General features: G+C 42.5%; 1 protein-coding gene across 2 annotated transcripts in view; it reads right to left on the bottom strand.

Annotated features, from left to right (window-relative positions):
• HEXB (hexosaminidase subunit beta) overlaps positions 1-17,591 on the bottom strand; it is a 42,951-nt gene that overhangs the window by 1,730 nt on the left and 23,630 nt on the right. Inside the window, exons 8-13 of one of the 2 annotated variants that reach the window (XM_056539979.1) lie at positions 16,208-16,388; positions 14,489-14,575; positions 13,353-13,425; positions 7,412-7,586; positions 4,069-4,159; positions 3,552-3,656 (exon numbers count right to left, since the gene is read on the bottom strand). In XM_056539979.1, the coding sequence (XP_056395954.1) occupies positions 3,552-3,656; positions 4,069-4,159; positions 7,412-7,586; positions 13,353-13,425; positions 14,489-14,575; positions 16,208-16,388 (712 nt within the window). Of the gene's footprint in view, positions 1-3,551; positions 3,657-4,068; positions 4,160-7,411; positions 7,587-12,085; positions 12,261-13,352; positions 13,426-14,488; positions 14,576-16,207; positions 16,389-17,591 lie in introns of both variants that reach the window. The other variant, XM_056539970.1, reaches the window with a different exon arrangement.

Genomic DNA, 17,591 nt, shown 5'->3' with positions numbered 1-17,591 from the left:
AATGGGTGGGTGCGGTGTCCCCCCCAACGAAGGCTATGAGAAAGATTTTACGGTGAGTACAGAAAAATCTCCTTTTCTTGGTCGCTCTGGGAAAAACAACCACCAGAGAAAGGGAATCAGTCCAGAGACCGAACTCACGTGTCCACAAGGCCTGCGGACGAGATTCTGGGCAGAGACAGCCGAGGCCCAGGAACTGAGCTCCCGGAAGATCCCCTGTCCAAGGAGATGGACTAGGATGCCAAAGGAAGGGACCATCCTCTGTAGAGACTCAAGACACACCGGGCATATAGAGAGACAAGAAAAAGTCGACTAGGAAGCCAGATGGGCCAGAACCATCCCAGCAGCAGATAGGAACAACACCAAAGAACACAGAACCAGACAGAGGGCCAAGTGGCTGGGAAACAAGAATGGAAAAGGGCACAAGAGAGCCCCACCCAGAGGCAAACCGATTCAACGGGACATGGCAGAAAAACAGCAGGGAGATCATTATTAATGATCCTGTACAGAACCCAGCATAAATTTGATATTGCCGCATGGGTAACTGTCTGGACTATTAAAATAAAATTTTAATGATTCACTAATATTTTAATAGTTCAGACAGCTAGCCATACGGTAGTATCAAATCTGTAAAAGAAAAAAAAGTTATTTTACTTTTTTGTATAGCAATAGGAAAAGGGGGAGCAAATTTTTATTGGGGGGGAGCGGTCAAGTTACTTTTTTTTGTTTCTTTTTTTTTTTCATATAGCACTCCTATACACATGGGGGTATGTGCTTTTACAGAACCTAGGGTGCTATGCAGTCTGCACATACACACCCCCACCCCCCCCCCCCCCGTGTATAGCAGTGTATTCCTATAAAGATGGGGGTATGTGCAGAGCATTGCACCCTTTTCCCCCCTTTAGGCAGCAGGGCGCCCCCCTCCCTTTAGGCAGCAGGGCCACCCCACTTTAGACACTAGTAGCAGCCACCCCACTTTAGACGGCAGCTCCCACCCTTGTAGACAGCAGCTCCCACCCTTGTAGACAGCACTCACCTGCGGCGGTCCTCTGCCCCGTTCTCCCGTCCGCATCATGTCGTCCTATGGAGGAGCATGTGACACACGTCACTCTGCTTCCTCCGTAGAGTTACGCTGGGTCGCGGGGGAGGAGGTGGAGTGACGTGTGTGTCACATGCTCCTCCATGGGACGGGAGAACGGGAGAAGCAGGTATCGGTTTTGGTATCGGGGACATTGAACGAGTCCCCGATACCATGCAAATTGCTAGTATTGGCCTGATACTTCCATTCACCGCCGCCCGACATGTCCCTTCTGCTGCTCTACTCCTAGCGCAATTAACGCAACGCCGGGACAGGTCTATTATCTGCTGCTCATCTCTGTCGGGTACAGAGGTGAGCAAAGAATAGACATGTCCCGACGCTGCGCTAATTGCGCTAGGAGAAGAGCAGCAGCAGGGACATGTTGGGTGGTGGCGGTGAATGAATGAAGCCAACATGCTGGACATGTTAGCTTCATTCATTCACTGCCGCCGCGGACAACGAATCGGACGATTATTCGATAACGGGACTCGTCGACAACAACTCCCGTTATCGAATTTAATCGATTTTATTGATTAATCATTGCAGCTCTACAGCAAAGAGCTCTGTTGATTGCTCTCAACAAAAAAAACAAGGGCCCAGTCAGGTACCCCACCTATATAGTGGGAAAAGAGAGATGGCTCCATCTTGGCAGTAGAAAGTGCTCAACGAAATAGTCCCCCTAGTGGAGGGGAAACAAGGGGTGGTAGAGATGAAACTCAGGTACTGACCATGCCAAGCTCCCTGATCCCTGTACCCCCTGTGGAAGAGGGAATGTCAAAGTGCACCAGGCACTGTAGGAGCAGGGCAATGCCGCCCCACAGCCATGGGACGAAGTACCGGGTGGACATAGCCCCCAGGGCCCCTGTGACAACCCATTGCGGTATGGAGGAGCCAACTTGTGTCCCATGAGGGATCAGAATCCTGCACACTGGAGCTGGCCAAAATACAAGACGTGACTACGAATGCAAGTAAAAAGCACACACAACCAACCATGTTCAGAGCCATTCCGGGCAAAGACTAAGGCAACAGAGCAGGTGCCTGAGCCACCCTGCACAAGAACCCAGGAAAGATACCTGGAGGCATATGGGGGGGGGGGGACTGAACTGACTGTGTCGCCCCATCAGGCCCTCTGCCAGAACAGAGGTGTTTAACCGCCGCACCCACTCGTAAGCACCCGTCGTAAGAAGAAGCAGTGGCGTGTGCGAACCTGGAGGGGAGGGGCTGTCTGGCCTCCCGGTTCGCGCGCTGGCTCAGGGGTACAAGAAAGGCGGAGCCACGTGTCGCCATAACCCCTGATCCTGAAGAGGAGGAGCAGCCTGGCCTCCCAGATCACGCGCTGGCTCGGGGGGAGAAGAAGGGCAGAGCCATGTTCCGCCATAACCCCCTCACCCAGAGTGCTGCTGACCCCCACAGTGGGGGGTAAGCAAAACCAATATAGCTGGCAGAATGCAGTTCAGAGGTGAGCAGGGAAGAACCCCTGCGGAGGTAGCTGCTGCAAAGGGCCGGCGGCTGTCCTCCAAAAAACCTAGTACACAGAAAACACAGCCCCCCCCCCCCCCCAAGGGACCTGAGTGAGCCCCACACATAAAGCTCCCAATAAAAGACAGAGTCCCTTTTTAAAGAGAAAGGGGGGAGGAATGGGGAGGGGGTAATCTACTCACCTGCGAATGCCATCTTCTTATACTCACCCAGGCGTCTTCAACCAGCTTATGGCCACGCTGCATCATACCAGGCTAAGATAGTGGGGCGAGCAGGGGCAGTGGGGGACCTGGAACCAGGGTACAACCTCCAGGCGCTGCAGATAAGGGGTTAATGGCCCATACTGTTATGTTCCATGCCCCTTTGTCGCATATGGGGAAACAGGTAGCGCCATGCTCCTGAACCCCCACCTGAGAAAGGGAAAAACCTAACTAAACTGCCCTTACTAGAAAATAATCAAAAAAGACCAGGTCTGGGGAGCTCCCTGACCTGTGTCTTGCCTCCTACTGACAATAGCTAAAACTCATTACCTCACTTCCAGTGGGCGGGTATATCTTGCCAGGACGCAGACGACTTTTTTTTTCCTAGTGTCAACGCCTCCTAGTGGCAAGAGCATATACCCATCAGTATAAGTGTCCCCAAATGAAGAGTGACCGAGAAAAGTTGGTTTCGCTGCAGATGTATTTTAAATATCAATTCCATAAGAGTGTTTTGCCTGCTTGCTCATGTTTTATATTATATATTATATTATATATATCCCAATCTCCAAGGGTATGCAGACATTTAAGCACAACTGTAGGTTCAGCAAGATTGTTATGGGTGCCACCTTAGAACTTTTAACTTCAGAGAAAAGGTAGAAAAATATATTGTGCTATGATGTAATGCCTATCATCTAAAGCAACATTTTCTAGGAGATAATACACATGGCAATAAAGTAGTAATCATCATAATGACGGCAATAATGTCTGAAGTTTGTAGAGAAGAGCTGTGGATTTACCTGACCATACGGCAACGATGCTTGATAAGTCTGCTATAGGCATCTCCCACCGAGGTGACATCCTTGTTACTCCAAAGTCTTTCTGCAACAGCGCTGGCTCTGGGCCTGTGCAACGAGAGCAGCATCAGTACTGCAGGTTCTTGGGTAGTTGTGGATTTCATTACAACATATAACAGGAGACATTATTTTTGGATATTTTGTCAAGAAAATATAGAAGGCAAGAAAAGCAGGAGGAATTCTCACTATCTTCTGTTACATACTCAGTCCTAAAAGGGGGAGATTTATAAAAACCTCTGCAGTGGAAAAGTTGCCCATAGCAACCAGCTTGCTTCTTTCATTTTTAACAAGGCCTCTTCAAAATGAAAGAAGGAAGATGATTGGTTGCTGTGGGCAACTTTTCCTCTGGACAGATTTTGATAAATCTCCCCCAAAATGCCAATTAATGCTGTATCATGGAACTTTAGTAACCCTATACTGACTAAGTCTTTAAAAGGAGAGAGATGTGGTCTCAACTTACCACAATCTTGGAGTGAGGTTTGAAGCGTCCACAAACTCTCCCCATAAACAAGCTTCACCGCCAATCACAAGCTCCTTCTGCTGAGCGGTCCCTGCGGCACCAAGAGTCATCCATTAGTCCATGCAAACATACACCTCTCCCATATTTACATGGTGCACCCAAACCCAGTGTCCATGGTTTTTACTCATGCAAAAGGCGACAAAGTCAAAACAGAGCAGGTATAACATAAAACATCACATTTATCACAAATAATGGTCCTATATAAGTTTGAGTTTCCAAGACCATATACGAGGACAGTTTGGGTATTTTTTGGGCTGTGTATGGAGCATGTAAAATAGGACGTACATACAGTGCCTCTAAAGGTTGACAACTGTTCAATGTGTACCATATTAAACATATGTCATAATATGTACATGAGGCCTTACAGAAAAACTAAATCTGCACTGAAGACAAGTCTAAAGCACAAAAAAAGGATAGCAGAAAGCATGTACATATTGGCACCCATGTCCTTAGTGCAAAGGTTCACATTCCGAATACAAGAGCAAGCTAAGCAGATATTTCCTCACAAAGAGTTTACATACATGGTCCTGTGTGCACAGTAAACTAAGCAGAGACTTGTAGATCAGACTCATCATGGCCATAATAAAATACTCAGTACTATGAAATGCACAAGACAGAGGATTGTAGTCACAGCCTAATTCTCTAAGGTTACAATAAGGCTCTATATATAGTTTTCTTTTATTGAACCAAGTCTTGAAAATGATAGAGAATATCTCATCTCTTTAAAAGGGTACTCCAGTGAAAACCTTTTTTCTTTTAAATCAACTGGTGGCAGAAAGTTAAACATTTGTAAATTACTTCTATTAAAAAATCTTAATCCTTCTTGTACTTATTAGCTGCTGAATACCACAGAGGAAATTCTTTTCTTTTTGGAAGGCTCTCTGATGACATCACGATCACACAGTTCTCTCTGCTGACATTATTATAATAATAATGCTTTATTTATTGTTGTGCTTAGTGGGATTTGAACCCAAGTCCCCAGCACTGTGCTAACCACTGAGCCACCATGCTGCCCTTAACAGACATCTGCTATGCATGGTTGCTAAAATGAACAGAGATGTCAGCAGAGAGCACTGTGTTCGTGATGTCATCAGTGTTCCAAAAAGAAAATAATTTCCTCCATCATTCAGCAGCTAAGTACTGGAAGGATTAAGATTTTTTTAATAGAAGTAATTCACAAATATGTTTAACTTTCTGCCACCAGTTGATTTAAAAGAAAAAAAAGGTTTTCACCGGAGTACCCCTTTAAGATGACACCCAATATTGCACAAATAAAAGTGCTCTTCTAGTGAGATGGTCTGCTAAAAGAAAGCATAGTAAAAAATGGTCACTAAATCTGGCCTGGATAAGGGGGTGGTCTTCTCAAAGAAGTAGTCTTTTTGAGGGAGAGATATATATAAAGTTTTCCACAGGAGTACCCCTTTAATGTTCATCTATTGCCAGTGTCCATAGAACAGATGACAATTACACAGTGATGGAAGATGGAGCAATTCAAAATACATGTAAGGCCACTTTCACACTGCCGTTGCTCCCCATCAAGAACGGCCATAAAAGTCTCTGTCTCTGACTATTAATGGCCATTCTCATGACGGGATGACTGGGAGCAACGGGCAGGCAACAGGTCCCTCCGGCTCCCATTTACTATTATGGGGGCTGCTAGGCAGAGTTATGAATAGCAGGAGAAGAAGACCGCACAAGCAGTACCGTATATACTCGAGTGTAAGCAGAGTTTTTCAGCACGATTTTTCGTGCTGAAAACACCCCCCTAGGCTTATACTCGAGTGAACTATCCGCCATCAGTTGTCTCCAACCTGCGGACCTCCAGATGTTTCAAAACTACAACTCCCAGCATGCCCGGACATGTCCAGAGTTTTGAAACCTCTGGAGGTCCGCAGGTTGAAGACCACTGCGGCCTTGGTCATCATCCAACCCCCCCCCCCCCCCCCCTTTAGTTTTGTACTCGCCTCCCCTCGGCGGGAAGTTAGGGTGAGCTGGTCCAGGCCATCTGTGCTGCAGGGACCGTCCGGTGGGGAGGGATAGTCGTTCCGGGCTGTCCATCTTCACCGGGGGGGCCTCTTCTCCGTGCTTCGGGCCTGGCCCCAGAATAGTGACGTTGCCTTGACGACAATGCACAGGGACGTTCATGCGCAACGTCCCTGTGCGTCTTAGTCAAGGCAAAGTCTCTATTCTGGGACGAAGCGCGGAGAAGAGGCCCCCCGGTGAAGATGGACAGCCCGGAACAACTATCCCACCGGACGGTCCCTGCAGCACAGATGGCCCGTACCAGCTCACCCCAACTTCCCGCCGAGGGGAGGAGAGTACAAAACTAAAGGGGGGGGGGTCTGGATGATGACAAAGGCCGCAGTGGTCTTCAACCTGCGGACCTCCAAATGTTTCAAAACTACAACTCCCAGCATGCCCGGACAGCCGATGGCTGTCCGGGCATGCTGGGAGCTGTAGTTTTGATACATCTGGAGGTCCGCAGGTTGAAGACCACTCTTCAGACATTGACAAGCGGTGATGATGAAGGGGGGTGTGTGGGATGATGACCGGTGGATCATGACAGGCGGTGATGATGAAGGGGGGGTGTGGGATGATGACAGGGGGATGATGACAGGCGGTGATGATGAAGGGGGGGGGATGATGATGAGGGTGTTAATAACGGAGGTCTGGATGATGTATTTCCCACCCTAGGCTTATAGTCGAGTCGATAACTTTTCCTGGGTTTTTGGGGTGAAATTAGGGGCCTCGGCTTATATTCGGGTCGGCTTATACTCGAGTATATACGGTAATTTTTCTCCAGATATTCTGCCCAGCTCTCCCAACGGGCCATCACACTGCCATGTACTAACGGCAGTGTGAAAGAAGCCCAAGAGGGTCACCCTCTTAATAGCTCTTCATCCATAAAGAACTTTGTTTTATTTCCTTACAACTGGGGCATAGCTTTCTCTGAGCTGTCTTTCCATATTTCTTTTTATATACAGCCAAGGTCCCATCAAGATCAGGTTGAACCAAAGTGATATCCAGCCACTGTTCGTCCTAGTTTCAAATACCCCACCTGGACCATTCCACAAGGCTGCACCAGTCACCTGGAATCACCCAATACCTTCATGGGCCCTCATGGCCACTATAGCCCTTTAAGGATTCCCCTTCCCAAGTTGTAGCACAATCTCAAAATTATAAACCATAGTTTCACAACACGTAGCTTGCTGCTCCTCCACTGATTTCTCAAAACTGTCACATGCAGAAAGGTTTGTTGAAGTAAAGAGGCACCAGAACACACCATTAAAGTTTGTTGGCTCAACACCGTAGGCTTGAATCCAATCCTGACCATAGGAAATACGGTTTAGGTACCAGGGAGCTGTCAGAAGCACCTGAAACCCGTCAGCCGTAACAGCCGACATCTCCTGTTGGTAATCTCTTTCCTTCCAAACTTCAACAACGGTGTCTGGTTTCAACTGAGGGATTTAAACATTTATTTAATAAAGTATCTTACACCTGCAAAGAAAGCAAGACTACACATATGAGTATGGTCTCAAAGCCCCAAAAAACCCTCTGCTATCTCAACCAGACACCTAGTATGGAGATGTTAAAAGGGGTACTCCACCCCTAGACATCTCATCCCCTATCCAAAGGATAGGGCATAAGATGTCTGATTGCGGGGGTCCCGCCGCTGGGGACCCCCGCAATATTGCATGTGGCACCCACCTGTTTCTTGTCCGGAAGCGCTGGAGGGTCTGGGTCGCGACCACAGGAACAGAAGTCTGTGACGTCACGACACCGTGTAAAGTCACAGCCCGTCCCCTCAATGCAAGTCTATGAGAGGGAGCGTGACGTCCCACAGGGGTGGAGTCGTGACGTCACGGACTTCCGTTCCCGTTGTCGTGACCCAGACCCTCCAGCGCTTCCGGACAAGAAACAGGTGGGTGCCACATGCAATATTGCGGGGGTCCCCAGGGGATAAGATGTCTAGGGGTGAAGTACCCCTTTAAGAAAAGACTTCCCTGGAATACTTTGCAGGTAACAGAAAAAATCATCCCCATAATGAACAAAAAGCGCTGCCCTTGAGTGGCTGCTGAGGACCTGGGTAACAGGGAAACATTACATTCTAAAATAATTCAACGAAGACAACAAGGCAAGGGCATCCAAGAAGAGAAGCTAGAAAAGCCAGATATTTCTAAACAATAGTAGCATATAAAGAAAGGAATGTCCAGCGAGGTCAGCTCGGATGAATGCTTAACGTCTTTATTTCGGCTCACAGACATCAGAGAGACGATATAGTAGCATATGGAATGAAGTTAGTTTACACCATATGATGACATATACTTCGCCACTGTAACCATAGATGGTATCTAGTCATATCGCCTCTACACAGCTGCAATACCGGCAGCCATATTTTTTATTTGTATTCTAAAGTGAAGAGAAGGCAGTAGCTATAGTGCATAATTTGCGGTGTAGCTAGAACATATAGGGTGGTTAGGAGCCTGTACCACACGTAAAGGGTTACTCCGGTGGAAATTTTATTTTATTTTTTTAAATCAACTGTGCCAGTAAGTTACAGATTAGTAAATTACTTCTACTTAAAAACCTTAATCCTTCCAGTACTTAGCTGCTGTATGCTCCAGAGGAAGTGCTTTTCTTTTTTAATTTCTTTTCAAATTAAAATTGCCCTATTTTGACCACCTCTAACTTTCGAACTTTTCCATATACAGGTCTGTATGAGAGCTAATTTTTGCGCCATGATCTGTATTTTTTTTTTTTATTATCCTTTTTGCGTATGACTTTTTGATCGCTTTTTATAATTTTTTTTTGCAATGTGATATGACCAGAAAGCAGAAATTTGGGACTTTTTTTTTACGTTTACACAGTTCACCGTACAGGATCATTAACATTATATTTTTATAGTTCAGACATTTACGCATACAGAGATATATAATAAGTTTAATTATGTATAATTTTTTACGCTTTTTTTTATTTTTATTAAAATGGGCAAAAGGGGGGGCTTTAAATCTTTATTGGGGGAGGGGCATTGAATCCTGACAAGGATGAGCCGAAGGGTTGTTTTCAGGAGTTGAGAAGGAAAAAAAATGTACTTGCAATAATCTCCAATGCAAATGTGAACGAGCACTTAGTCAAGGCAAAAGGAATGAGCTGCTATACCAGACACCGCTTCTACCATATGTATTGCATTGTGGCTGGTAAACAGTGAACGGGATGGGGTGCTTCTTCAGGCAGATGATATGTGGGGTGTCACAAGTCAGGCCTCCCCCAATCCGATACGATAGGCTATCCCAGTGGTCTACAAACCTCCAGATGTTGCAATACTTTCTCCCAGCATGGTCTCCAAACACTAGGCTATGAATAGCGATTTAACCCAATTTCACTTTAGGCTAGGTTTACATCTGCAATAGAAGCCTCGATCATAGATTCCACTAAAAATGATAGACATTAACAACAACCTATGCTATTATGTCTGGCAAAAAGCAGGGTGCCATGACAGAGACCTTACAGGGCCTGTTAACAATGGACGTAAATGTATGTCATGGTGCAATGGTATTTAACGCACCATGACGTACATTTACGCTCCACCATGACCACGAGCACCGGCTCCCGTCATGCACGGCAGGTCCCGGCTGCTATCAGCAGCCAGGGACCCGCCGATAATGGCGGACATCCGTCATTAATCCCTCAGATGCCATGATCAATACAGATCATGGCATCTGCGGTAGTGCGGTACTTTAAATGGATGATCGGATCGCCCGCAGCGCTGCCACAGGGGGTCCGATCATCCAGTATGGCAGCCGGAGGTCCACTCACCTGGCTCCGACCGTCTCCCAGGGTCTTCTGCTCTGGTCTGACATCAAGCAGACCAGAGTAAAAGATCACGATAACACTGATCAGTGCTATGCCCTATGCATAGCACTGAACAGTATTAGCAATCAAAGGATTGCTGTAAATAGTTCCCTATGGGAACTACTAAAGTGTAAAAATGAAAGTAAAAAAAGAAAAAAAAAAAAGTGCATTTTTTTAAAATCCCCTCCACCCCAAAAAATGTAAAATGTCCTTTTCCCATTTTACCCCCATAAAGTGTAAAAAAAAATATATATATTTATACACATATTTGGTATCACTGCGTGCGTAAATGTCCGAACTATTAAAATATAATGTTAATGATCCCGTAAAATGAACGGCGTGAACGTAAAACACACAAAATTGCTGATTTGTCACATTTTATTAAAATAAAAAAAATAAAAAAAAAAAGTTTTATATTCACAAATGTGGCATCAATAAAAAGTACAGATCATGGCGCAAAAAAGGAGCCCTCATACCGCCGCTTATATGGAGAGAAAAAAAAAAAGTTATAGGTCGTCAAAAATAGAAGGATTTTAAACATACTAATTTGGTTAAAAAGTTTGCGATTTTTTAAAAGCGCAACAATAATAGAAAAGTATATAATAATGGGTATCATTTTAATCGTATTGACCCAGAGAGTAAAGAACACATGTCATTTTTACCGTAAATTGTACGGCGTGAAAACAAAACCTTCCAAAATTTGCAAAGTTGCGGTTTTCTTTTTCAATTTTCCCACACAAAAATAGTATTTTTTGGTTGCGCCGTACATTTTATGGTAAAATGAGTGATGCTAATATGCAGGACAACTGGTCGCGCAAAAATCAAGCCCTCATACTAGTCTGTGGATGAAAATATAAAAGTTACGATTTTTAGAAGACAAGGAGGAAAAAAACGAAAATGCAAAAAATTTAACTGGCCTGGTCCTTAAGGGGTTAAAGTTAGTTGGATCTAGTGGGTGCCATTATGTTCATAGAGAAGCCAACCCAACATGGCCGTTTGTTTCTTGTTCTAGAACAAATACCAGTGGTGTGAACCTAACCTGCTGTCTGTCTCCTTCGGTTTTAGCTGTGAGCTGTTGAATCTGTACCTTAGGCTACGAAGCAGCAAGAGCGACCATCACCTTGTTTTCCATAGGAAAATGGGCTAATGCTGCAATAATACTGACATACAAAAGTGACCCAAAAGTCAACCTGAAATTAATTTTTCTTCGTTAATTTTCTTCATAATCCACCTTAAAGGGGTATTCCAGGAAAAAAACTTTTTTTTATATATATATATATATATATATCAACTGGCACCAGAAAGTTAAAACAGATTTGTAAATTACTTCTATTAAAAAATATTAATCCTTTCAATAATTATCAGCTGCTGTAGCTGAGTTGTTCCTTTCTGTCTGGCAACAGTGCACTCTGCTGACATCTCTGCTTGTCTTGGGAACTGCACAGAGTAGAAGAGGTTTGCTATGGGGATTTGCTTCTAAACTGGGTGGTTCCTGAGACAGGTGTCAGAGAGCACTTAGACAGAAAAGAACAACTCAACTTCATTAGCTCATAAGTACTGAAAGGATTAAGATTTTTTTTTTTTATAGAAGTAATTTACAAATCTGTTTAACTTTCTGGAGCCAGTTGAGAATGAATGAATGAATGAATGAATGAATGAATGAATAAATAAATAAATAAATAAATAAATAAATAAATAAATAAATAAATAAATAAATAAATATACACACACACATATATACACATACATATATATATATATATATATACACATATATACATATATATATACATATACATATACATATACACATACACGTACACATACATATACACATACATATAGTTTTCCTGGATAACCCCTTTAACTAATTTTTTTTATTTATTTTTTTATATTATTTAATGTTAGAGAAAAAGACGTCTTGGTGGTATATTTACTTTATGTATGCGAGGAAGGCGTTAATAAATAGACAGTCCTAAATCTGGTGACCTTTGTGGCCCAAGTATATTACAATATAAACTCAAGAATGATGTTAATTGTTAAAGGAAGCCAAAATGATTAATAAATTAGAAGATATTAAATGAAGATTTAAATGTTAACCAACCATTGAAATTTAGTGGCTCAACTTTGTAGTATTTCTGCCAGTCCTGACCATAGCTAATATAATCTAGGTACCAGGGGGAAGAGAGGATGGCAGACAAGCCCGCATCTGTCACTTTGTACAGTTCTTCCTGATAGTTTTCTCCCTTCCACACCTCCACTATAGTGTCAGGGTTAATCTGTAAAGATTGCAATAGATTAAAGTTTTAATAGGAACGAGAAGGCACAAGTCTAATATAGACACCTGTATAGAAAGGACACCTGCCACAGACCAGGACTACACATGGTCACTGTGTAGAGCAGTGCTTCCCCAACTAGGGGGCCTCCAGCTGTTGCAAAACTACAACTCCCAGCATGCCCGGACAGCCAACGGCTGTCCGAGCATGCTGGGAGTTGTAGTTTTGCAACATTTGGAGGTCCACAGGTTGGAGACCACTGAGCAGGAGGATATTCTGCATGGTGTGAACGGGGCCTAAGACAGGTTGATAAATCTTTATGTCTAGAAGCCGATCACATGGCTAAATGACAAGTATTTTACATAAAACCTAAACACACTTTATAAAATGATGAGGGCAGGAGAGAGGTTAATACCATTGATTTAGATGAAGTGTTTACAGGATATCGAACAGATAGAAAAAGCAAAGCAGCGCCATTTTAGAATGCCAACATTTCGTGTGTTATTCCATTACTAGTATGTGTACATAGGATTGGTTGGTCTATCAGCAGCCACTACGAAACTACATTAAACAAACTCTGAATAGAATTCACTTCAAATTTCCCAGTTTTATGGGGATTTGCTTTGGGCGAATTACAAGGCAGGGAGTCTGGTCAAGTGCAGAACTTCTTGCTCCTTTGGTACTCCGTGTACAGGAGCAGGGACTCCTGTCTATGACAAGTTTCCCTGCTCCTGTACATACTCTCTAGTCAGAATAAGAACTGAATTAGACCAGCAACAAATTTATAGATGTTCTTATCCCTAGTGAAAGAAAACAGAAAGGGGGGGGTTCAAAAAGATAAAAGAGGGAGATTTATCAAAAACTGACCAGAGGAAAAGTTGCCGAGTTGCCTATAGCATTTTTGAAAACACCTATGAGAAATGAAAGTAGGGATCTGGCTGGTTGCTATGGGCAACTAAGCAACTCTTCCTCTGGAGAGGTTTTGATGAATCTCCCCCAATGTAACTAGCTAGAGAATCTCTACATAGCTTATCCTAGCTGAAAGGGGACCCCCCCATTACAATGTAACATACATGACTTATTAGAAGAACATACCTTGTCATGATTGTCAAACACCTCTTGCCAGACCATGTAGCCCTTTTGGTATTTTGACACTATGTCTAATATTCTGAAAAAGTTAGAAACAGGGTATAGATACACTTAATTTGCAAACACAACAATTTGAGCATGGCAGAAGGAAAAAAAAAAAAAAAAAAAAATTTTAGGTGTAAATTAGCACCAGATGTTATTGGACATGCATAAAGGTTTTGTTCGGCATAGTTAGGCTGGGTTCACATCCCTTTTAGGCAATATTGGCCTGCATACGGCCAGGGGGAGCTAAAACCGGGCGCTCCCGTATCCCTGCCGTATGAGGCCCCTATGTAATGTATTTCAATGAGATGCTGACTCCAGTCAGCTCATTTTTGCCCCCGTATGTGGCTTTCCCACAGTCGTACATGTAAGTCATGGGTCCATTACTACCAGGGTCCCATGACGTACCGGTATGACATGGGTCCTGAACAGGTTAACATAAAAACTTGATTTAAAGCATAGGTTTGTACTGGCCTGGTAAAGAAGCTTAAAGGGGTATTCCAGTAAAAAACTATTTCTCTCATATCAACTGGCTCCAGAAAATTAAACAGATTTATAAATCTTAATCCTTCCAGTAATTATCAGCTGCTGAAGTTGAGTTATTTTCTATCTGACAACAGTGCTCTCTGCTGACATCTCTGCTTGTTTCAGGAACTGTCCAGAGAAGGAGAGGTTTGCTATGGGGATTTGCTCCTACTCTGGACAGTTCCTGAAACAGAGGTGTCAGTAGAGAGCACTGTTATCAGAGAGAAAATAACTCAACTTCAGCTGCTGATAACTACTGGAAGGATTAAGATTTTTTAACAGACGACGTAATTTACAAATCTGTTTAACTTTCTGGAGCCAGTTGAGGAAAATAGTTTTACACCGGAATACCCCTTTAATTTAGCTATAAAGTGATGTCTGGGCATGCCTGACATGTATCTACATTACAATGAAGGGTTGGTCTTCAGACCTGTCCATGTACTGTCATATACATCCAGAATGCTCTAATACTTTCTAAGCCCCCAAATCATAAGGCCCAGCAATAAGCAGAGAGCACGGAGCAGAAGGAGTAACTTCCTCAGCACATCATAAATAATAAATAACAAAGAACTTACTTCTGAATATAGTAAGATTCTAATTTACAGTAGTCTGTGCCAAAGCCTTGTTCACTCATGAACTTGGTGATATCGGGATTGGATTTCCTGCAAAGAGTAAGAACACAATATGATTGTATATTCCACAGAGCTGTCAGCACTGGGCAAATATCAGCCTCAACATAAAGAGCCGCAACCAACTTAAACAACTCATAAATCTTATCAATAAAATGAGCAGAAAACATCAACCAGATCTTGAAATCTGAGGAAGAGTTTTACATATTATAATAATATATTAAAAATAATTACAATAGTATACTTTTTTTGTTTTAGTGACAAATACAAAAGGAATCGATTCAATTGTTATTCACAATGGTGACATTTAAACGGGTAGTAATTCACAAATTTGTTTAACTTTCTGGCACCAGTTGGTTTGGGAAAAAAAAAAAAAAAAAAAAAAAAAAATTTTTTACACCTGAGTACCCCTTTAATCCCTTAAGGACCCAAGACGTAAATGTACGTCCTGAGTCCGCTCCCGTTCTATAATGCTGGGCCGCGGCACCGTGCGCTATTAACCCTCTAGACGCGGCTGTTTGGGATGTCCGTGGCAAAATCGTGGCATCCCGAACAGCTGTAGGACAGCAGGAGGGTCTCCTACCTTGCCTCCTGGTGTCCATTCACCAAATGACTGCACCAAATGACTGCAGTCAAGCGGCAGAATCATTGATCAATGGTTTCCTATGAGAAACCATTGATCAAAGTAAAAGTGTAAACAAAAAAAAAAACTGTGCAAATAAAAAAAAAAATGGTATCGCCACGTGCGGAAATGTCCGAATTATAAAAAAAATATTGTTAAACAGCACGGTCAATGGCGTACGCACAAAAAAATTCCAAAGTCCAAAATTGTGTATTTTTGGTCACTTTTTATATTGTGAAAAAATGAATAAAAAGCGATGAAAAAGTCCGGTCAATACAAAAATGGTACTGCTAAAAACTTCAGATCACAGTGCAAAAAATGAGCCCTCATACCGCCCCATACGTGGAAAAATAAAAAAGTTATAGGGGTCAGAAGATGACAATTTTAAACGTAGACATTTTCCTGCATGTAGTTCTGATTTTTTCCAGAAATACGACAAAAACAAACCTATATAATTATGGCATCATTTTAATCGTATGGACCTACAGAATAAAGATAAGGTGTCAATTTTACCAAAAAATGTACTGCGTAGAAACGGAAGCCCCCAAAATGATTTTTTTTCCGTTTTGCCGTATATTTTTGGGTAAAATGACTGAAGTCATTACAAAGTAAAATTAGTGGCGCAAAAAATAAACCATCATATGGATCTTTAGGTGCAAAATTGAAAAAGTTATCTTTTTTTTTTAAAGGAAAGGAGGAAAAAACAAAAATGCAAAAAAGAAAAAAAGGAAAAAAAAAATAAGGAAAAACTCTGGGTCCTTAAAGGGGTTAAAAAGGAATATTCCTTTGATAAATGTCTACAAACATACATGCATTAAGATTTTAAGAGGATTAAAGTTGTTAATCACAGGCAGCATGATACAGACTGGCTCCCTTATTACCATAAACTGCGATTTATATCTCCCAATCTGTGTAAAGAATCAGATCCGACAATTAACCCTGGTGGGGCTGGGCAAATCCATCAGGAACCATTCTGGTGGCTTGTAGCCCCTGTTCCTTGACAAGATGAATTTTTACATATTTATCCCTATCAATGAACTTACCAGCAAGAGAAATCAACCTCATCTCCTCCTAGATGGATATAATGGTCGGTAAACACTTTACTGACTTCATGGAAAAATTTCTCTATGAAGCTGTAGGTCTCATTTGTTATTGGATCTATAGGCCCAAACGTTCCACTGGGTGTCCCATCCTGGTAGCATGGTGTCAAAAGGTCTTTCTGTCCTGAAAGGCAAGAATACAAGATATTAACCTCTGCAGTCCTCTCTGGTGAAAGGTTAGGTGTATGTAGATATTTGCTAAGTGACAATTTTATGAGAAAAACCTACTGAGAAACATTCATCAATGTCCTGTTAGCTACAAGCTAGTGTAAGAAGGCCGTGAAAAATAATAATTTTCTTAAAGGGGTACACCGGTGGAAATTTTTTTTTTTTTTTAAAATCAACTGGTGCCAGAAAGTTAAACAGATTTGTAAATTACTTCTATTAAAACATATTAATCCTTCTAGTACTTATTAGCCGCTGAATACTACAGAGAGAATTTTCTTTTTGGAACACAGAGCTCTCTGCTGACATCTGTCCATTGCAGCATATGTTTGCTATGGGGATTTTCTCCTACTCTGGACAATTCTTAAAATGGACAGAGATGGCAGCAGAGAGCACTGTGGTCATGATGTCAGCAGACGGCTCTGTGTTCCAAAGAGAAAATAATTTTCTCTGTAGTATTCAGCAGCTAATAAGTACTAGAATGATTAAGATTTTTTGATAGAAGTAATTTACAAATCTGTTTAACTTTCTGGCACCAGTTGATTTAAAAAAAAATAAAATTAAAATAAAATAAAGTTTTCCATCGGAGTACCCCTTTAAACATGCACAATGGGTACCTTCACATGTACAGGATCTGCTGCATATTTTGTGCAGCTAATTTTGCTACCCATTAACTTAAATGAGTAGCAAAATCAGCTGCAGAAAATATGCAGCAGAGCCTGTACGTTTGAACATGCCCTATTTGGACAAAGGTATCTGGCTCCACCTCAATCATTGAAGTCAAATGTTTCTTTCACTCCCATTGCCACAGGTGTATAAAATCCATCCCCTACTAATGCAGTTGCTTTTACAAAAAGTTGTGATAGAAAAGGACCTTATACGGAGCTCAGTGAAGGTCAGTGTGGTCCTGTCATAGGATGCTACCGCTACAACAACTTAGTTTGACATTTCTTTGCTCAAAAAAACAACAAAAAACCTGTGTCATCATGCCAGGAGCTTCATGGTATGGGTATCCAAGGCCAACCAGCTGCATGAAAACCTTCCATCACCAAGCACAATGCCAACAGTCACATGAAGAGGGAGATGGCAGAGTCTGAGTTTGGCAAATGCCAGGAGGACATTACATGCCTAACTGATCTGTACCAGCTGTAATAGTTGATGT

This window comes from Hyla sarda, chromosome 1, assembly GCF_029499605.1.
Source record: "Hyla sarda isolate aHylSar1 chromosome 1, aHylSar1.hap1, whole genome shotgun sequence".
Classification (NCBI taxonomy): Eukaryota; Metazoa; Chordata; class Amphibia; order Anura; family Hylidae; genus Hyla; species Hyla sarda.
Note: the sequence above shows the minus strand (reverse complement) of the source record. Positions and strands in the feature narration are given on the sequence as shown.